General features: G+C 41.2%; 2 protein-coding genes and 1 long non-coding RNA gene across 3 annotated transcripts; 1 reads left to right on the top strand and 2 right to left on the bottom strand.

Moving 5' to 3' along the window:
- Positions 1–52: 52 nt before the first annotated feature.
- LOC110000635 (guanine nucleotide-binding protein G(I)/G(S)/G(O) subunit gamma-12) lies at positions 53–1,294 on the bottom strand. The gene is made up of 2 exons (XM_020655962.3): positions 617–1,294; positions 53–444 (listed from the first exon to the last, which is right to left on the bottom strand). The coding sequence occupies exons 1-2, from the start codon at positions 692–694 to the stop codon at positions 319–321; spliced, it is 204 nt and encodes a 67-aa protein (XP_020511618.1). The 5' UTR covers positions 695–1,294; the 3' UTR covers positions 53–318.
- A 112-nt stretch (positions 1,295–1,406) lies between these two features.
- Positions 1,407–9,134, top strand: dhps (deoxyhypusine synthase). The gene is made up of 10 exons (XM_020655957.3): positions 1,407–1,559; positions 3,501–3,701; positions 4,172–4,333; positions 4,423–4,544; positions 5,308–5,404; positions 6,015–6,101; positions 6,360–6,465; positions 6,550–6,653; positions 6,753–6,878; positions 7,766–9,134. Exons 2-10 carry the CDS (start codon positions 3,507–3,509, stop codon positions 7,859–7,861), a joined length of 1,095 nt encoding a protein of 364 aa, XP_020511613.1. The 5' UTR covers positions 1,407–1,559; positions 3,501–3,506; the 3' UTR covers positions 7,862–9,134.
- Positions 9,135–20,231: 11,097 nt separating this feature from the next.
- Positions 20,232–21,968, bottom strand: LOC136183060 (uncharacterized). The gene is made up of 2 exons (XR_010668886.1): positions 21,729–21,968; positions 20,232–21,607 (listed from the first exon to the last, which is right to left on the bottom strand). It is a non-coding gene; the product is annotated as an uncharacterized lncRNA (long non-coding RNA).
- Positions 21,969–22,691: the final 723 nt, after the last annotated feature.

Genomic DNA, 22,691 nt, shown 5'->3' with positions numbered 1-22,691 from the left:
TGTGTCTGCTGTTGGGTGTGCTGAATTTGATTCCTGAAATGTTCAACAAAATGTCAAAACATCTCAAACCATCATCTGTGCTAAACACTTTTACTCTTTACTTATGTGTTGTAAAGTGTTTCATCTAGACAGTGTCTCAGAAGAGATGCTTGAAGGGAAAGTCTAGATGCACAGAGAAAAATAAAACATAAATAATCACGGCTGAAAAGGTTTCTTCTGTCCACATTTGACTCTTGAAATCTTCAGCTGCACTCCCCCACAAAGAAGGCCATTGGACATTTGATTATGTGTTTGTTATCTTAATACTCGGGACGACTGTCAAAGCAGCACACAGCTCTTCTTATCTTTGAAAGGATTGGACGAGGTGGCGATGCCTGTGATCAGAGGATCACTTCTCCTGTGCTCCTGACAGTATCGCACCAAATCTGCTGCTGTCAGCGAGATCTGCAGGGATAAAGGTGGACAGGACGACGTTTCACAGGATAGCACATCATGATGATTTAATAATGTAAATAAATACTTTACATCATAGCCTACATTCAATGCTATAAAAAAGACATAATGCATGTCAGTACTTTGTTTATTTTCAACAAAGGTAGATCTGATTTTTACACACCTTGATTCTCTCCATGCCCGCCTCAACCCGAAGTTGATCCACCAGCTTTTGTGCCTGAACAACGCTGCTGCTGCTCATCTTTCCTGAAGTTTCCTGTGGTGCAAAAACCTTCTACCAGGACTACAGTGTCCCCCTCCAACACCAAAGAAGAATCAGGAAAATTACGTCTTTGACCTGATGCAGAGGGACTGTGCAGGTTGTGCAGGAAAGTCTGCTCAGAGACGCTCCTGACCGTCCTCTCTCACCTTTTTGCCCCTCTTTATTCCCCATCAGGGGCAGTTCAAAGGCTCTGTGATGTTAAAGGTCATACAAAAAAAGCGTTGGAAATGTCACAAACATCACACATCACTTCACAGCCACATGTGATGAAAAGATTATTGGCAGTAAGCTGTGCTTTAAACTACATCATGTGTATTTACCTTTAACAACATGTACAGTGGTCTAAAACAGGGTCTCTCAGAACAACAATAAAAAGATAGAACTTTTATAAATAAATTTTGTTAGTAGATAAAAATGTGTTGAATGTGGAAAAATTATTAATATTTATAAATTATTACAGGTGTGCTTGCAGGCACCTTTGACAAACAGTGGGTATTAAATATGAATAAATAAAATAGAATAAAACATAAAAACTAAGTAAAGAATCACAGCAACCATTTAACATGTATTAAATGAATATGGATGATATAATGCATTAAAGAAAAAAACTTTTGCAGTATTTACACGGCTAAAAAAGTTTTTAAGAGGGGGTTTTAATTTTCTCTGCGCAGAAATTCATTTTGGTCTTATTTGATCCTTCGCTCTTTCCGTAGTTGGAGCTCGCTTGGCGCAGGCAGCCCATGCTTCTATTTACCGGAATGCAAATACTAAAAATACGTCTTTCTTGTGTTCGCTGACATTACCCATTGACTTCGTTTAACGCCTGGCACCCCTTAAAGAAGAGGTATGTATTAATATCAGTTTTTACACGTTTCATTTCGATTTAAAGCCGCTCGATAGGAGGAGAGCGGCGCACAGTTAAGCTAGCTCTCTACCGTTAGCCTCCCTGCTAACATCAGCCTCATTGATTGTTGGTGTTGATGCTATTCTGCTTCAGTTATAAGATATATTTCCTATTTTCAAGAAATGGCTTAATGTGACAGTAACACCGGATCGTTAACGCTTGTTTTGGCTAATTTTTAACACTTTGGTTGCGTTTAAGTTTCTATTGTTTTCATCGCAGTAAGTTAGTTTTGTCAGAGTTGTGGGTTACGTAACCAACTTGGTTGTGCATGAAAGAAAACTAGCTAGATGTTAAAACCAACCAACATAAGGTCACACAGGTCGAGATTACATAATGCTTTAAAACATCGATTAGCATGTAGCGACCAAAACAGGACTTCAAGCTAAAGTCTGTCCCATGTCTGCAAATAACTTGTGAGCCTCAGTGCAATCTGAAATAAAACCCAGAGTTAATTGCTGACATGCTTCAAATGTTTGTGTCTTGTTTGAACGCTATTGGACGATTTCAAACCTGCAAATGAAGTCAGGTGAACAACATTGAAAACTTTTAAATTGAACAGAACTGAAAACACTGAGCTAAAATAATATATAACTTATTTACACATTATTTACAAATCCAGCTCCTGGATTTCATGCAATATATTGACAGCATCCGTAGAAACAAACAGAAACAATGCTCAACATCCAGGATCTGTCCCATGATGTAATATTCTCATTAATCTCTGCACACTGGGGTAGTAAATAAAACTTCAACGATCCAACCCCAAAATAATCTCCTCTACAAGTCGCGACTGCAGAGCCTGCAAACAGAGCTGTGAAGGAAAACAAATTATTTCCACTTCAGCTGTTGCAGAGTAGAACTTTAATGGCACCAAGAAAAGGAAGAAGGAAAGAAGAAACATCTTTTGTATTTTTGTAATACACTATATGGAATACGCTTAGTTACTTTCCATCAGTGCAGTTAGCTCTTAAGTAGAATTCAAGATGTAATCGAAGTGAGAAAGGAAAGGAGTTATTGTGTAAGAACAACAATGAAAAGAACCCTTCTGTTAGTGCTGGACAATTGATCAAGATTTAATTTCAATTACGATTTTGGCTTCCCGAGATAATCTAGATTAAACAATTACTGTTCCTTAAAGTTGCCCTCGTTATGATCTTAGGTTTTGTCAGGTGTGGTAAATGTTTTGAAGTGTTTGTTGTTTTGGCCACAAGAGAACATCACCACAACCTGAAAAACACAGTTTGTTTATTTTGTACTTGTTTATGTTCATGGGTTGTTTGTCTTGTGTGTGCAACATGTGAAAGTGTTAAAAGCGTTTAAGTGAACTACATGCTTGTGATCCTGATGTTGTAAATTAATCGTGACCACAATATCAATCAGAATGATCGTGATTAGTCATAATCGAGCAGCCCCTCCTGCTGTGAGACAAATAACACGGGACAGAGTTAAAAGTTCAGGTGTTTGAACTCTTCTCTTTTAACCGCTGTGCAGATGCAAAACGTCTTCTCAACATGTCTCTGGTGTGTTTTCCTTCTTGGTTTGATCAGAAAAATAAGTCTCAGGCTGTTTTAACTGGATGTTCATAGGTGTATCACAGTTGTTTTCCATTGTATTATTATGGTCATGAAATATGTAAAAAAGAAAACCAGTTTCAAACCTTCTGAAGACATCACTTCAATTTCCCGACGCTCCTCAAACAAAAGCCTGCAGGCAGATTCTTTTTGAAAACTTTCCATGCTGTTTGGTTTATGGGCGAACAGCTTAATATATTTAGACATGTGGCTCTGCATGTGAAGTGAGAGCAGAGCTGCTGCCTTAGTGGTGAATCTCCTTGATGATAACCAGACCACCACCACTGTGTCTTCTTCTTTGTTTTTGCAGGAAAAGATGGCAGACAAAGCCCCTACCGTTGCCATGGAGGCCGTTCTCAAGCGTAGCTGCAAACTCCCGGATGACACCCCGATGATTAAAGGCTACGACTTTAACCAGGGGGTCGACCTTCAGGCTGTACTGAAGAGCTACCTCAACACGGGGTTCCAGGCCAGCAGGCTCGGTTTGGCCATCCAGGAGATCAACCGCATGGTGAGAGGATCCACTTCGGATCAAGGACCTTAAAAGAATCAAACTCTTGTTATTTACCCGAGTAAGCCTTGATGATGAGAGGTTTGCCTCTAAGATTTCTCCCTCCATCATGGTACAATAGAAGCGGGTGAGATTTTAGATGTGACTTTCAAAGCATAACATTTTTTATTATAAGATGAATAATTCAATAGCAGGAGAAACTGAATATTTTTGGGAATGCTGGCCTATCTTCATCACCAGCTGAAGTAAAATTTGACCTTGTCGTGCTAAATCTAGGAGGTTACCACCAAACTGCTTTGTTGAAGTCAAAAGTTCAGCAAAACCAAACTCCAAGAATGCAGCATTTTTACTTGCCCCTTTGCTGACAAATAAAATGATAATTTTCCTGAATATTTCCCACCACATTGACACATTGGCTCACCCAACTTGTTTTCATGACGGTTGATGTCTGGTCACTCCCTCACACACAGATTGAGAAGCGCCTCGAGCCACAGGAGGTAGAACAAGACGAAGCTGATTTTATCGGAGGTGTGGAACCCAAACTGGGCTGCACCATCTTCCTGGGTTACACCTCCAACCTCATCAGCTCCGGGATCAGAGAGAGCATCCGCTACCTGGTTGAGCACAAAATGGTACAAACATATTACCGCCTTCTTATGATAACTTAGATCATGTTCAGATCACAGAAAAGCAATCGTCTGACCGTGTTCCTGTGCGTCAGGTGGACGTGGTCGTGACCACTGCTGGAGGCATAGAGGAGGACATCATCAAGTGTCTGGCTAACGCTTACCTGGGAGACTTCAATCTGCCAGGCAAGGAGCTCCGTCAGAGAGGCATCAACAGGTTAGTGATATATAATACACCTGTCACATTCATGTCCTCAGGGTGATTCTGATCAGGGAGCTGAGCCTTAAAGAACACATAGAGTTATGTTTGTGTATGTCCAATTGGCAACCGGTCATCTTAGTTTAGCTTAGCATGAAACAGCTGAGCTCAGTGTGTCCAATGACAACCGATTCCCTGTTTTATGTCGATTTATATGGCTGACCTCTTATTGACCAGAAACAGTTTGATAATCTCCTTGTTTTGCTACCCAGGCTCGGGTAAGCCAGCCCACTTTTGTCTTAGGTTTTCAAAGAAAAATTGGATGGTTGTCATACAACACAAACTGCAGGTTTAATCCAGACATAAATATTATTATATTACAATATTTCTTTGAACTACCTGTGTTTAAGATTTGATCCAACCCATATATTAAATCTGGTCCGATAACTTTGAAACAACCACTCGTCAGCACCTCTGAAGCTCTGAGCCTGGTTTAGCTGCTAACATGCTATACTAAGCTAACCATAAAGCTGCCTGTAGTTTAGATTATAGCAGACACACTTGATGTCTCAGGCTTCTCTCATTGTAAGTTTATTTTCATTCCGGTCAGACTGTTATCCTCGGCTGAAGCTTTACTGTTGTTATCTTTGATCTCGAGACTTTCTCTGCTGTGTACTCGTATATTAAACAGTGTGATGTTTGACAGGCAGGTGCTCGTCTTTAAAGGTTCTCCTGTCGCAGATTCGCTAACTTGTTCTTTTGTTGTTCTTGCTGAACGTAGGATTGGAAATATTTTGGTGCCCAATGACAACTACTGCAAGTTTGAAGACTGGCTGATGCCGATCCTGGACCAGATGGTGTTGGAGCAGAACACAGAGGTGGGTTTCTCAGAGTGATGAGGACGCTGTTTAAGAACACAGCGGACGTCTTTATTATGAAAAAGCTGGCAGTAGTTGTGGGTCTCACATTAAGGGCTTCCACTGGCACAGCCCCCCTTTCAATACAAAACCAGTGTAGTCCAGCATCCTGAGCACTAAAACCCCCTTGGCATCAGGACGGTGCTCATCATTGTCACCTTTCCCTCAACGACTGATCAAAATCAAGAAGGGGCGGGGCTTCTGATGTCAGTTTTGTCAACAACAATGATGAAGGAGACGCTAGATTTGACTCGTCTTCTCGGGGGAACATTTCCAGGTGTAGAGCTGCTGCTGATGCCGGGACACGACTCCTTTGCATCGTTCTGTTTTCTTCGGGATATTTCCTCAAATTAATGCAAATATTAAACAACTAACTTTTGTAGCCTAGCAACAGTGGGTGCTGGTGAGAATCACTCTGAAACTAACGTTGTGGGCGCTGACATGTGGACACGGGCCCTTTAAAAAAAAAAAAAAAAAAAAAAAAAAAAACTTTTCCACAAAGTTTGCAGTCAGGATGTTACTAAAGTTTCTTTTATAAATTGTCTAAAACTTTCAACTTCTCTTTTTCCAGGGCGTGCGTTGGACTCCCTCCAAAATGATCCATCGTCTTGGCAAGGAGATCAATAATCCTGAGTCGGTTTACTACTGGGCGTACAAGGTGAGCCTTTGGCTGTGTCTAATGTCGTATACTACACTACACTGTTCTGTTGAGTTTTAATTAAAGCTTTGTGTTTTTTTTTTTTTAAATCTAAATTATTAGTGTTATGACGTAACCATTGGTTGTTGGTGGTTTGATAAGAACTGGTAAAATCAGTGGATTTAAAACCAGTGTGAATATTTAAGTTTGCTCTTGATGTAAAGCTGCTTCCTGTCCGGTCTCACCGGTCGTTAAATGTTTCCTATATGTTTGTTCCAGAATAATATCCCTGTGTTCAGTCCGGCTCTGACTGACGGCTCGATGGGCGACATGATCTACTTCCACTCTTACAGGAACCCTGGCTTAGTCTTGGACATAGTTGAAGGTAAAACCATTGCTACAGAACAGGATCGTTGGAGGCGTTTCAGATGTTGTTCATGTCATGACTGTGGACTTTTTTTTATTTCAGACATTCGCCGGTTGAACAGCCATTCAGTGTTTGCCAAAAGGACTGGAATGATCATCCTGGGAGGAGGGGTGGTCAAACATCACATATCCAATGCTAATCTGATGGTAACTAACAGCACCTCGTCTTTGTTTTTTACATTAGATGTTAACCTGCATCACTCAGTTTCATCCTTTGACGCTCTGCCTCTCTTTTGTGTCCTCCAGAGAAACGGCGCTGACTTCGCCGTGTTTGTGAACACGGGTCATGAGTTCGATGGCTCTGACTCTGGAGCCCGACCCGACGAGGCCGTGTCCTGGGGAAAGATCAAAGCTGATGCCACTCCTGTTAAGGTACACATTTAATTTTTGACCTGTGCAGCACTTCTGTCAACTGAGTTTTGTTTTTTAATGTGCTATATAAATACATTTGACTTGAGAGATATTGAGCGCAGAAATAATTAGCATGCTCGTCCCCAGATTAGTGTGAACATTGTGTACCTTTAATTTCCAATCAGAAGATACTTTGAGAGACTACCTGTCCTGTCCCTCCAGATATTATTTGATAGGTCTTTAGATTAAAGGCTTTATATGTGATTTTTTTGATGCAGCAGATGTCACCCTTGAGCACCAGCATGAAACCAAAACAACTTGCGCTGCATTGTTGTGTTAACATGCTAATGCTAGTGATCTTTATTATGCTCGTATCTTCACACTGCATGTAAATTTACCTGAAATGAGCGTGATCTAGAAACACAGTTAAGCAGTGAGTATAGTATGTTCTTCTTTTCTCTAGTCCCTCAATTAAACAACTTTTATACGCGAGGGGAGGAGTCAGCCGGCCGTCCCGATGATGTAAACAAACTGAAGATAGGACTCTGAAAACATCACAGACAGTGGGACTCGGGTGTTACACTCATTGTAGACAGTCATGACTCACAGAGTTATTTTCAGAGGATATACTTGATTTCTATTATATTTAAGTGTGAAAAATCACATATAAAGCCTTTAAGGGATGCTTCTGCTGAGGTTTCTGTGCAATAACTTGCCTGAACTTTGAGTGGTCGCCTGGAGCTGTGCCTCCTTGTCTGGCCACCAGGTGGCAGCGTCTGCACAGTGTTCAATCATAGGTTTGAGCACCAGCACATAAAGATGAAAACTCAGGATTTCCTTCAGTGTAATGAAGTAGGTGTGACTTATTTTGCTGACAGTTGACAGGCTGTTGTATTCTTTGTTTCCAGGTGTATGCTGACGCCTCTTTAGTCTTCCCTCTGCTCGTGGCAGAGACCTTCGCTCGCCATGCCGACGAGCTGTCTGCGCTCAAGAAAAAAGACTAAGTGCTCCAACCCGTCTTTTAGAAACGGCGAGCAGCTTGTTCCTGTGCTGGGTCTTCTTTCTGGGGTTGACTTCTAGCAGGTGTTACTGGTGAAGGTACTCGGTTAAGGCAAGGCAACAGTAATAAGGCAGCGTCATCTAAGGCTGCAACTGAAAACCTGATTTTATGGGTGTCAGCGGTGAGGGTTTCCGGTCTTAATGCTTTCCATAACACTATTTACTTGTCAAGACAAGTACAGTTTCCCCCTGTCTTTTCAGATTATTGAAATAGCACGGGTCGCATGCTGTTGCATGCACCAAAGAGACAGCCTAGAATGCATCAGGTTTTAGCTGCGCGTGTGTGTGTGCATGTGTGTGTGCGTGTGTGTGTGCGTGTGTGTGTGCGCGTGCGTGCGTGTCTGAGGCATTGTTATTTATTTCTGTTCAGTTGTGGCACTACACACCGTCACAGCACTTGAATATGACCTTATTGCTTCTTTATTTTATTCAAACCTTTACCTGTTACAAGATGAAAGACTGTACCGCTTAATAAATCACAAATGGATCATTTCCTCCTGTAAGAATAAAAATACATATGAGCGGAGGGTCTATGTGAGAATGTCATGAAGGCCCCGTCATGTGACACGTTACCTAACATTACTTTGTTTGGTTTCTGCGTTTTGTGAAGATTGAAAAATGTTTTGCCTTACGTGGAACAAACACTTACATGCTGGACTTTGAAAAGAACACTTTGAATATTAAAGTTTGATTCTCCTCAGTTTGATTGATGTCTAGACACAAAAATAATTCAGGGGCCTCTTTGAGGTTCATGTGCATTATATATTCAGTTCAGTACAGTTCCACCTCCACAATGATGACAAGGCTTAATAATGTACTCTGAAATGTCGACATTTAGCTCTGTTAGGTATTTGGACTGTAGTAAAGTAAAGTTTTCCTGCCTCCGAACAAGCTGCAGTCTCAGACAAACGGTGACCTAAATGCTAACACATAATCTGACCAACAGCTCCACTACAGAGTCAACTACATCTGAACCTTATAGGCATCATAAAGTCGACTTTATGACACAACAGTTCTATTGTATGGCATTGGACGGTGCAGGTGAACCTCATAAAACGTCCTCTGAGTTTATTCATCTCGTTTAGAAAGCCTTCATTTTATAACCTGTTTTTGTTCCTAATTGAGAGACTCAAACATCCTTCTGTAAACTTTGATTCTGTGTCCAACCTTTTGAAACTTCTGTCCTCAATAAAAATAAAAAAAAACATCCCAAACTAAGCGCTGTGTTCTCTGTGACTTGTGAAGAGGTGAGGGGAGCTGTGAATGCTGCGTTTGAGCTCCGGTAATCTCTGGTGGGTGTCTCCAGATCCTCCGAGGGGCTTGTCGAAGCTTTAAAAAAATGTATCCATGCATGGATAGTGCTCTCTCAGGAGGCGGGACTCAGCTCCTTCCCTCTCTGCAGAATCAACATCACAATGATAAACACATTTCCCATCAGTGTTCATCATTCTGCTTACTGTGGGAGTGGATATGTTTCCTCTGGCTGATCAAATATCTGCTCCTTTACACGGTTACACTCAGTCCTGTTGTTGATGGAAAAGCAGAAACTTTGTGCATCAAATGTTTTTTTATAGTAAGTTCACTGAGGCCTGAATTCTCCTCGGGTTGTTAAAAGTGTCATTTTTTCTTTTCTTTTTTTTGTGGGAAGGGTGACCTTTTCTTTTTTGGAAACACAGATGGAGAGTTGGAGCTGGGATGAGGTGAAATTTCCCAAAACCTCAGCCCTGTGTCACACACACACACACACAAAAGTTGGGCGTTCCTGTCTTTGTACAAACGGCTTTTCCATTCAGTCCATCTATCATTTCCTATTGGCGGTGGCACCGTGTGTTACTGAGTGTGTGTTTACCCAGGGCTTAACAGAGAAACGATCTTTAAAGGCAGTGGAGTATGGATTTTCAGTCCTATAGAAATGTATGTTTGTTCTGTGTTTAATGGAAAGATTACAGGGCGACTAAAGAGCGCTGTAGAGAGGAAGGTGGAGACTACATGTGTGTGTGTGTGTGAGTGAGCTGCAGTCACGCTATCATAACATTGTGTGGCGTCTGCACAGAGCAGACGGTGTTTGCCCCCTCTTCCTCTTTGGAACAATCAGCACTCTGTGTGATGTGCCGGGCTGCAGCAGTCATAATGGCAATTATGTCTTCTCCCAGAGAGTGCCAGTTTTTTTTTATGGTGAGAAACTAAGGCGCAGACAGGGAGGGGAAAAGGAGGGAGGAAGAGAGCTGACTTGTTGCACAGCTGCAGGGTGGGGTGGTGGATCTGTAGATGTGAGGGGGACAAGACAGGAAATCCACAACAAGTAGATTTATGCACACTTGCATATTTATTTAGTCCGTTTTGTCCTGCTTAGTCTAATTGTTTATGTCTTTATATTTGAAATAAATCTTATTCTCTCATCTTAAGGAGTGACTTTGCAGACTTATTTTTCCGGGGTCTTCCTGTCAGGTTGTCGGGATCTTCATGTCTTCTTTCTTTTTACTGTTAAGTGCACCTGAGTGTCTTGACTCTTGAGTTTACATTAGCCAGTATTTTCTCCCCCCATAAATGTAATAAAGTCTGAAAGTTGTGTCCATGGCAAATGAAGGTTCCTGATAATCACAGAAAAGACAGATTTTTTCCCTTGAAATGTATTCAAATTCTCAAATAATTCTCTAACAATAAAGTGCCCATGCTTGATTTAAAATAATGTAGAGGGATTCTGCCTGAACAGATGACCTTCAAACACTACTGAAAAAAGCGGGGAAATTAGTATTTTGGGACTTAATAAAGTACCGGTAATATATTTCTATTTAATAGTCTCCTGAAAAGACAGTTAACCTTTAGGAATTTTGTTGTTGAAATATTTTTGATTTGATAGAATCAGGCTTACAAAACAAACAAACATCTTGTAAATATTACAAACATAAAATGCATTTATGAAATAAATCATCTAAAATTACTTACAGGTAACCCCATCACCTTTACAACAAAACCTACGTCACTGTGTGTGTTTCCGAGTCCTCCATCCTGTTACATCTCACCGCCTTCTTATCTCCACCTCTGTTTACCTGTTATGTTGCCATAGTTACTCCCTCCTCAGAATCCCATTGGCCAACCCTAAAGAGGTAGTCTAGCGGCAGACAGGTGAGTAGTTAAGTGCGTAGGTGTTAAGAACAAAGAAGTGTTCAGAGAGAGAGAAGGCGCTGAGACACAAAACAAACACTCAAGACAGAAAGATAACACAAAAGAGAATTAAATAAATGTGAAAGGATGTTTGAGACTGTTTTAAATGGAACGGTGAGATCAGTAAGGTAACTTTAAGCTAATGCTGGGTGCTAATGCGGAAGCAGACAGTCCAACCGCAGTCTCCTCCCGTGACGTAGGCTCTGGCAGGCTGTTGACGGCCACGTGTCACTGTTGCCATAGTGACCGCCCGGCGAGGACAAAACCCAAACGTTCGGAATTCTCAGCCGTGTCACCTAATTTCTTCAAATCTGCTTTTATCAGAGGTCACCATGGAGACTGGAAAATAAAGAGGAAGTACAGTGACGGGTTTCTCCACCTTTGTGACGTCCAGAAACTGTAAACCCCCCCCCCAAAAAAAAAGAAAACGCTTTTTTTTACACGTGAATACACTGAACTGAACCGCAAAATCATTAAACTGTCTATTCATCATGTATTCATCAAATATCTATACTTTCAAACGTAAGCTAAAAACATTCAGTCTGGCTTTTATGTAGGGTTTTATATTTTATTTTTTACAATGTTTTATAATGATTGTTGTATTATTGGTTTATTTTCTTTAACTGTTTATCTTTTTTTTTGTTGAACTTAATTTTTTATCACTTTTTTCGTGCTTTTATTTATTTTTTAACTCACTTTTACTGTGATTATTTAAATTATTTTTTCAATTGCTGATGATTGATTTATATGAAAGGTGCTTTATAGGCTATAAATAAAGCTTGATTGATTGCTAGAAAAAAAACTGAACCAACATTGTACCAGATCTTAGTTTGAAGATAATAAAGGCTTTACTTTTGTAAAGCGTTATTCAAATTTTTTTGAATGCATGAGTTTATCGACACATGCATTTTAATGTTGACATATTTGCAAAAATCAACCAGCAATCACCTAAACTGATCTTGAATAGCTGCTACAAAACGTCTTGACACTAAACAATACTTTCCTTCAGTTTGACATCATCTCAGAGTCTGTGGTCCGTCTCTAAAGTCTTTACAGTAAAACACACTAAGTATTTCTTCAAAGATAAGGCTGTTTATTTCCTTAAATTAGGTTACTACCTGTGTTGCTGGGTCATAATGAAGTTTTAAAAGGAAACAATTGTCACTGTCCCTTTAGCTACTGTGTGACAGCAGCACTTATGTTTGATTAATGCTATTAAACTGTATTATAATCAACTGATATCATATGATTGTAAAATATTAACCAGCCCTGAACTTAGATGAGTTGATTTCATAATACTCACAGATGCTGAAACTTGCTTTGCTCATGCTGAAACATCTTGAATGTTGAAACACAAACACACAGGCATTCAAATTAATTTCCCTTTACTTTAACGAGGGTGATTAACATCTGTAAAATCCTTTAAATGGAGTTCATTATAATGTTTCATCATCACAACACTATGACAAAGTTGACAAGACTGAAATGAAAAGTTAATTAATCATTTTTAACATTATTTTCATGTTATTGTTATTTGTGACTGAATCAAAATAAATAACCGATAACTGATAAATAACCCGTCTGTCAGGTAAATGGAGTTTTAAATACAAATAATGAACAAACCATCGTGGACTCCACAGGTGATTTAATCCCCTCTAATGTTCAGAGAGTGTTGCACGATGTTAAGATGCAGTGGAAACATAATGCTAAAATGAGTCAGATTATTTAATAACTGTGATTACATCTCTCCCTTTAAATGATAAGACAGTTCAGTATGGTGAAGGTTTCCAGTTTGTGTCGTTTTTAAGAATATGTGTAAATATTTCCTGACATGATGAGATGCCCTGAGATGCAGATTAAATGAGGTTAGCTTTATAACATGTTCAATCTGCACAGTCATACCTCTGCTCTCTTTTGACTTAAAGTCACTATCTGAAAAAATAATTTATATTTAATATGATTTTTGTGCTATGATATCTGTTTATTTCTGTTTTCTCGACCGTTTGAATAACTGTTGCCTTGACGTGTAAAACTTCCTTTTCATACTTTGCATTAATTACAGTCAATGGCAAACGTGGATCTTTATCAATGGATCAGAGAGATGACTGGACGCTCTCATTTCTCTTTTTTTTATGTCTGCCTCTGAGTCAGCACCACTCAAGTGTGACTGTTTGTTTCCCTCTTTTTGTTAAACTGACAGAAGCATTTTACATTTACTTTTTTTAAATTCATATTTTCATTTCAGTTTGCTCCACTTGTTTTCTGTTCAGGTCAACACCTTGGGAAGACTTTCAGATATGCAAACAGAGAGGAAAAGTGTCGACTGTGCAGAATGCATGAGAGGTAAAAAAAAAAAAAAGAGTGAATGTTGCAGAGATGTGCTGTGACATCATTAAAGATACAAACTGTGTTTACAGGTTGTTTACCGTTAAAGATGAGGATCAGGTCAGGAACAGACAGCCATAACACAAAGGCAAAGGTCATAATGTTTGCACGTCATGATCAGAATCATTATCTCTGGTAGTGACAGCTCTTGTTTAGTGTCTGACCTGGTGACTACATGGTGTAGTGAGATTCATCCTATAAGAGGAGGCCTGATTGAAGAAAACAAAAGACACGCTTACCACTGTTTCAAGAGAATATATTTAAATATAAATGTCTCAAATAAAAATATTACAACTGTTTTTATAGAAAAAATAATCCTAGTTTCATGACAGCCCCATAAATTACCTTTTTATCTCAGTCTGTAAAAGATTAAGAAATATTTTTTTTGGGTACTTTTCTAACCACAAGTGAGTCACTAAGGCAGTTTCTATGTGTAACTGACATATTTGAGCTTTGGCTGCAAACACAAACACACAAACCAGACTTTAGAGTAATGTTATATTAATACATTTTGATGTGAAAAAACAGAGACATGCATTGAAAAGGTTTCTTTAATTATTTTATTACAAACATGTAGACAATGAACAAAAAGAACATGTGTTTTTGAATGATCTGAGAAATTAAAATTAAAACAGGAAATGCTAAAACAATATGATAACAGATTTGAATGTTTATTACATCTTCACATTGATTTCCTTATTAAAATGTTGGACATGCTTGAACAAATTTGTGTGTTTTAACAGCCTGTAAATGAAATTGAGCTGCACACAGAAACAAAAATAAAGTGTTTCATTACAAGATGAGATCGGATTCAAAAACATGTGGGCAGGAATTTTATTAGTCCCCAATAAATACATTTAAACATGCACATACACATCCAGACTTCGACATGAAATAACAGGCTGCAGTCATTATAATGGTATTAAAGTGTGTGTATGCATGTGTGTGTGTGTGTGTGTGTGTGTGTGTGTGTGTGTGTGTGTGGAAGTGAGACCAGACCCCTGTTCCTGCTGAACTGAGCCAGCCGACGTCACACACTGATTATCAGCACAGCAGGCACAGGAGACCGACCCAGTGGGGGGGCGAGGAGGGGAGAAGAGGGGGGCAGACAGAGGTGATTACACACACGCACACACACACACACACAAATACACACACACACACACACACACACACAAATATACATTTACAGATGGAAGAGTCAGACAAAGTCAAACAAACAGACACAGATGCTGATGCAAAAATCAACAGGTGAGAAAATTATAAATGCAAACACAACAATTTTTAAGACCCCCCCCCACCCCCACCCAGCAGCCAGAGTTAAAAATGACGACATGAGCCGACACACTGCTCGCCCTACAGGAGCAGCAGCAGCTTTCAGCACTAATGAGACGGCTGACATTTAACAGACACACTGAGGCCGCACTCTTCCAGCTCATTCAACTGATTACCAGTTATTACCAGAAGCTCACAGACGACGAGCCCTGCTCCCATTCTGCCCTCCTGACCACAAACGCATCACCTTTAACACTTTAATATCACAAAACGGAGTCATCAGAGATCTGCACACGCGCTCGACCTCCGATGTATGCTGTCAGCGCAGGAGTGATTCATCTGAGTGTTGGATGTCTTAAAATCAGAGAATTCAACAAATGAGAAGCAGACTCTTTTTTTTTTTTGTCGCCTCGTTTCGACAGCTTTCATACATTTAAAGTGCTTTTAATAGTTTTCTCAAATTATATTCACGAGTCATTCAGTCATGCTGCTACCGCCTCAGGATTATTACCAGTCTAAATGACACTGACACTGGAGGATAGATTGACTCCAAAAATAAAAAATAAAAATACAGCAGTTTTTTATTACCACTCATTTGAGTTAGGATTCATTTTAAAATCAATCTTTAAAGTCCATGATGGCCCCAGAATTATATCTAAACTTGTGATTTTTTATTGATTAATTTAGTCAACCTTAGTTTGAAGTCCTTCCTCGTTTTTCAATTTTCCTTCTTGTTCTTTTCATTCATTTATGTCTATTTTATTTTTTAGGTTTTACGTGTTTTGTGAAGAATCTTGTTCAACCTTTTCATAATGTGGTTATCAAGGTTTGATCAACTTCTTTTTTAACGAGCTTACACTCCAAAAACTCAAACCTGACAAAGAGTGCTTGTCTAATTTCTTGCCAAATTGGAATTGGAAATCTTATTTCAAGATATAAAAAATACAAGTCCTACATTTATCTTACAATAAGTGAAATAAATCTACAGATGGGGGTAAACAAGCTTTTCTTGTTGGGTGTCTTATCATGAGATATAAAAAAAAGTAAAAAGGGTGGATGTCACTTCCTGTGTTTGCCGTCGTTCTTGCAGTCGTTTTATTAAATTAGAGTCTGTCAAAGTTCCCAGATTGATATTAAGTGAAATACATGTTGTGCCACCTTCACTACATAATCTACAAGTTAGACCTAACCTTTCTTGATAAGTGTTGAGCAAAATGAACTTTATTGTTTGTACACTTATTTAAGCAGGTTATTAGTCGTGAAAAAATGATCACACACTTTGACAGAAATGCCTGAAAAATATCCACATGCCCCCCCCCAAAAAACAACCGATGAAAGCATGGATGATTGTAGTCTAAAGACGAAGAAGAAGAACGTAATGAGAAGGATTTTACAAAGTTTTTGGATGGATTGATTGATGTCAGTCTACAGGTGGATGGAGGCACACCTTATGTCCACAGACGTTCATGTTTGTTGTCTTTGGAGGATATAAAACCTCTTTTTATTGGGATGCTCTTTGCAGTGGATGCTGTTGGATTCGTCTCATATTTGATGTTGGTGTTAATAGTTGGGTTTTGATCCTGTGCAGCCCCTCCCTGACCTTTCCTCCCCGCCCTGCAGGCTGCAGCCTTGTGGCGGCAGAACTTAACCACTGTGAACATGACCAACACTCACTGCTCACATGTGGGTTAAGTCCTGCCGCCACACTGCCAGGTGTCGGAGCAGTATCTGTTGGTGACAGAGCAGGGTGTGTTTGTGTGCGGCTATGCAAATCAGAAAAAACCTGGGTGTGGCCGTGTGTGAGTTAACAGACGAGAGAGTGTGTGTGTGTGTGTGTGTGTCAGCGAGGAGGACGCCGCTTTCCTCATGTCAGCCATTGGAAATCCCTGGCAATGTGATTCAGTCCTGTAGTCTCAAAAAATCACTCCGCCAGGAATTCCCCTGGCCGACAGAGACAACAAGACAGACAAACCAAATAATGAGCAAATCTCCAGCGTGGTGCCATCCTGTCGTTGAGTGATCACCTCAGTCTGTACCTCTGTGAGAAAGCATCACACACTCAGCCGTGTGTGTGTGCCTGCTTCTCCCAGACTTCCCGTGGCCTCTTATAAAAATAGCTTTTCAAAGACAAAAAGGAGAATTAGGTTAGGAGGAAGTGGCCAGTCAAGTGGCACTCCCTTTAAAGACGTTTGCCCCGCTCTCTTCTACCTCTGCCCCTTTATCAGAGAGAGTGTGTGTGCATGTGTGTGTGTGTGTGTGCATGAGTGTGTGTTCGGCAGCCCAAGAGCTCTGAGCCATGTTTTCATGCTGCTAAGTTACAGCAGCGTAATCTCTACAGAATTTGTCAGGAATTTTCTTCTTGTATAAAGATACAGATACTGTATTTGTTATTGCTTCTCATTACTGTCCATCAAATGAAATCTGATAACACACACACACACACACACACACACACACACACACACACACACACACACACACACACACACACACACACACACACACACACACACACACACACACCTCCGGAGCTAAACCTCTGACGGTGAATTCCTGTTTGTGTGATTTGACTTGTCTGGACAGGAGATATTTTAATAATTTAACCTGAGCTCTAGATCCACACTGAATCCTACTCTGCTGTTCTCCTCCAGTCTCTTTGTTTTTTTTTCATCAGCCTTAACGAGATCTGAGTCAGTGGGACACTTTTGGGGAACTCCTGACTCTAAATAAGTCTCAGCCGGCGCTCTGTCATCCCAAAACCTTGCTGAAGCGCTCAGCCGGGGACACGGTGAACTCCCCGTATCATTGTTGTCTGCTACAGTCAGGTCTGAGAGTTTGTAGACGAACATACCCAACAGAGAAACAAACCTACTTCTGATCTCGCTCTAACAACAAAGAAGAAGCAACTTATTTTCTAGTGCAACAGCAGCAAACCTAAGACAGATTTAAAACTATAGAAGCCCTAAGCAGACAAACTCAATACATTTTTACTTAACTCTGTTTTCCAGTGATAACATGTCAAATTTGGTTGTTTTCTCCAGATCTCTACTTATTATTCTTGTTATCTCTGGATAACATCACAGCTTTCCCGGGGAAAACAACTTCTCAAGATGTTAAGAAAAGGTCTGAAATTCAATCGTTATCTTTGGGAAAACCAGCGATGTTTAATAGTTGACATTTTGAGAAAACAACTGACATGTACTCGTTATCATGGGAAAACTCAGTTAACTTAACTGTACTGATGCATGTCCTCTTGAGGCTTCTGTAGAAAATTGTGTTTCATGTGCAGACACGTTTTTTGTTAATGTCTAACAGGCTGACGATCTTTTGGTTTGAGGTCCAATTAACCAATAATACCAAATTTTAACCGCTTCAAACGCAGCGTCATTTTTGTGCTTTCCTGTTAGCTCTCTCTGTATTCTTAGAAATGATTTCTCTTTACACGACATCACGACATGAGAAGCATTTTTCCGGCTCTATGCAGGATTAGTGGGATTTTAATTCCAGGCTATCAGCGGTACATTTTGTCTCTCGCTTCACTGAAAACTCAAATATATAAATACATTTAACACTTTGCACTTTCAGTGTTAGATTTGATTTGCAGTTCTGTCTAAACGGTCCTGATAATGCGTGCTATCTGAATAAAACAGGTCGTTTTAAGGCTCCAGCGCTCATCAAAGATGGCGTGCTAACTCCTCTTTAACTCCTCTCCTCCATCAACCTAAAACGCTCATCATCCCGCCGTCCTTTCATCTGCCAGTGGCTCGTCTCTGTGTGTTATTTTCTCTGCCTTTTCATCTTTTCCATCGGTTTCTCTCCTTCCCCTTCGCGTCCCCCCTTTCTGTCAAACCCGCAACCATTAATGTCTATGAGCTCATTCCTTCCCTCTCCCTGTAATGACAGCATTCTGGTTGACGCACGTCATCCAACACCTCACCTCAAACGCTCGCAGAGAGGAGCGCAACATGGCTCACTTTTTGGCCTGTCAAGATTTTTTTTTAAGTCCTACAGTGGAGCCACCAGGCTATCCTGCTGCTATGCTCTGCTCAAATTGGATGTTTATTATGGTGGGGAATAATCATAAGGTTGTGACATGTGGGCTTGCTACTTATCGGCAGCTCATAATTGTGCCAACGTGTTGCATCCTGACGGAGGCGTAGAAAAGGAAAATGAGTATCACTCAGTTACCAATCGCCAATCAAAACGTTTTCAGCGAGTGTTTTCACGGCTTGTGGCCCCTGCTGAGGGTGCTTTGATGGTTTAAGAGAGCAAACTTAGTTTATATTGTGCACACGACGTATGGAGGTCCAAGTGCAGACGTGGCCTCCGGCTGTTTTTTTCTCAAACTGTTTCTCCCCTTTAGACAGAGTTCAGGACTGACATTGACGTTTTCACAAGGGCACACAGTTAAGTGGAAAAGCCTCTGTTGAGACAGCTGGATCTCAACCTCTTGTTGTTTTAACACATATCTTCTCCCTCCATATGCCCCCTGTGTGCAAACACACACACACGCACACGCACACACGCACACACACACACACACACACACACACACACACACACACACACACACACAAAGTGCTCATAAAGGCAGAGACTTGTGTCCCCCCCTGCGTTTAATATGCCTACTTTCAATAAACAAACACGTTCATGTCGGCAGGCTGCCAGGTAAACGTGGCATGTGCATCAGCTGGGTTCTCACCCTGTCTCATAAAGCGGGAAGAGTGCAAATACATCGCAGTGTGACATCATTCACACCTGCAGGCTGTGAACGCTTCACACAGCAAACAGGGAGCGGGGACGCCTGCAGGCTATAGCTGCATGCTGCCATTGGATATATAAGAAAAATATATATATTTATATAAGTGATGTGAAGTTTTTGCATCTTTCCATTACCAGTCTAATGGTTGGAAACACTAGAGCACAAAAACGTCTGATTTCCCTTCTGGAAGTGCAAATATGAAAAATGTGCTTTCCATAATTGCGGCTGTATACATTATGCCTCTCAAACACGCTTAATCCTCTAAGTGCAGACTGTCTCACGAGAGAGAAAAGAGTAAATGCAGGAAAGTCACGGCAGATCACCTCAGTCCCAACTGGTACAGAAATGAGCGTGGCGAGTTAAGACGTCTGACACTGCAGAAAATGCAAAAAACAGGTCATGTGCATCCAGTCTGTGATCAGAGAAGTTAAAAACCTCAACAGCAAAGCAGCAGAACTACCTAACCTTGCCTCCGGAATCTGGAGAACGGATGTAAAAATGTAAAAAAAAAAAAAAAAATGTGAAACTCTTTGAACCCCTCACACCTAACGCAACCCACCACACCCGGCCTCCACGGCTCGCAGACAGCGTGTGGGTCTGGGTATGTGTGAGCCTGTGAGTAAGATATGTATTTGTTTCATGTTTCGTGCGAGCGTGTAATTATTGCAGAGGGCCGTGACATTTAGTGACATTCAAACAAGGACTTGTGCTCTACTATGGGTCTCCTCTGTTGCCGTTTTTTTTTTTTTTTTTTTACTGAATCAAAGTGGGAATACTCATTGGGTTAGCCTGGAATCAATGCAACAACATTAGACTGAGAATTAAAAAAGTTTCCAAGTCCTGTTTAGAAAACAAAAAAAAGAGAAAAGTCTCATCGGACTGCGAGCGGTGAAGAGCCCAGCCCAGAAGGCCGCGGCCCCGCTCCTTGCAGCCCCAGTGCGTGTAACCCTATCCTCAGGCTGAGTCTCTGCCAAACACCCTCACCGCCACCAGCCCTGTACTTAGTGTACAGCCGCCCTGCTGCCTCATAACCCACACATGCACAAATGGACGCACACATACACACTTTTTATTCCACTACGCCACGGTTTCCTGAGCCCGGGCCCATTCCATACAGATGGCTGCCGTGCACACACCCACCCCAAAACCCAACGCCGGAGTCTTTCTCCCTCCTTTTTATTCAACCCCCTCTTCCATCATTTATCCATCCGTCCCTCCCTGGAAAACTTAGGATTCCTCACTGAATAAAAAAACACCTCCCTCCTCTCCCTCATGTCTTCTGGTGTAGAGGTTATCTAAAGTCAGAGTCGGTTAAGCGGAGCAACAAACCCTCCTCCTTATTCGGGCTAAATTAATTCCCTCTTATCTTGTCTTTCTCTCCGCTTTAGCCTACGTCAGCTCTGTTTCCACTGTGCCCGACACTCCCAAAGGGGAACCAGGACAGGACGACACATACACAGCTGGTCCTGAGCTGCAGCAGAATCTGGGTTTAGCTACAGTAGCCTGCTGGATTCCCTTTCCTTTCATGGAGGTTTGGGAGCTCTCAGACTTACAGGGCCTCTGAACAATGAGAGGAATGTTTGAGCGGCTCCGGCCTCGCTTCACCACTACTATTACGGCTTCTTTTCTGTAACTTTTTTATGACCTCTGTTCCCCCGGTGTGTGCAGCAACAACAACAGGCAGACTGATAGACGTGTAGACAGACATGAAGACACACATGAAAGGATGACGTTTGACTGTACGCAGACACTTCAAAGGAAGACAAGACAAACAGGTAGAGGCAAACAAATGATGCAGCAGAGAGGTGGAGATATGATCCCCAAAAATCAAACATACACACACACACAGACAAGCGGACAGAAAAATTCAACCATCCAATTCAGAGGGAACTATTTACGTCTGACCTTTGTAATGGAGCCGGTCCACAGCGGCGGACCTCAGATCAGATCAGGACAATAATCCAGTGCCAATATTACAGCACGTCTGAACAGCAGGCGCACTTTACATTCTGTGTGTGTGTGTGTGTGTGTGTGTGTGTGTGAGTGTGTGTGTGTCGATCAACAGGTTACAGTAAAGGCTGTGGAGAGAATGTGAAGTGCCTCTCTGTGGACGACAGGAGGTTCAAAAAAAGAAAAAAAAAAGAAGCGTACAGTCATAAAGTCATAAAACAGTAAAAAGGAAACTAACAACTTCTGAGTCGAGGCCGACGGGATGCTGCACCTACCTGAGAAAACAGATTTTTTACTCCTTTTTCTGTCTCAGTCCTTTTTCCTCGTACTCTCCAGAGTGACACACTTTGAGTTGAACTTCACAGTTGTCTTCCTCCCCTCTCTCTCTCTCTCTCTCTCTCTCTCCTTTCTGTGTCTGTCTCTCCAACTCTTCGTCTCTCTCTCTCTCTCTCTCATGGGTCTGTTTCTCCTTCCTCCGTGCAGACGGCAGTGAGTGTGTCTGGGAGCCAGACAGGGTGAGAGTAAGAGTGGGCGGGTCCAGCACCGAGCTGGGGATTCCTTTATGACGATGTCAGGGGAGAGGAGCCCTCCCTCTTCTCTCCCTCCTTCCCTCCCTCCCTCCCTCCCTCTCCTCCCTCCCTGTGCGAGGCCGAGCGAGGCTGCTGCTCGAACACAGGAAAGGGGGCAGGGAGATAATTGGCCGCACAGCTGCTAATAAATGAGGAGAGGCCGTTTGAGTCAACAGCAGGAAGAGGAGCAAGCTGAATGTTCAAACATACTGAGCGTGTTAGTATCACTTTGTTGTGTGTCAAAAAAGTTGCCAAAAGTTGAAGGTTCTTTAATCATCCATCCTAGACAACAGAATTACATTTGAATCCTAAAGACACTGGTATTTTACAACTTATATCAGTTGTTTTGGTGTCAGAAAATGATTTTAGAGATGTAAACTACCTTTGAGATGTTTGCTATTTTGCATAAATTCAAGAATGCACACATGTACAGAAGCCCTGATAGGACATACATTTCTGTAGTTTCTTTAAGAACCTGTCCAATGTGTCTCATTATCTTGGGATATCAGTGCTGGTTATCCCAGGATAACGACTTCATTTTATAAGAGCTCCAGAAAATGGCTGACATGACCCTGTTATGACGAGAGACAGAGTTAAATCAAATATGATGCATGTCAGCTCAGGGCTTCCGTACATTTATGAATCCCCTATGGATGAATTTATTTACAG

This window comes from Labrus bergylta, chromosome 16 (assembly GCF_963930695.1).
Source record: "Labrus bergylta chromosome 16, fLabBer1.1, whole genome shotgun sequence".
NCBI lineage: Eukaryota > Metazoa > Chordata > Actinopteri > Labriformes > Labridae > Labrus > Labrus bergylta.
Note: the sequence above shows the minus strand (reverse complement) of the source record. Positions and strands in the feature narration are given on the sequence as shown.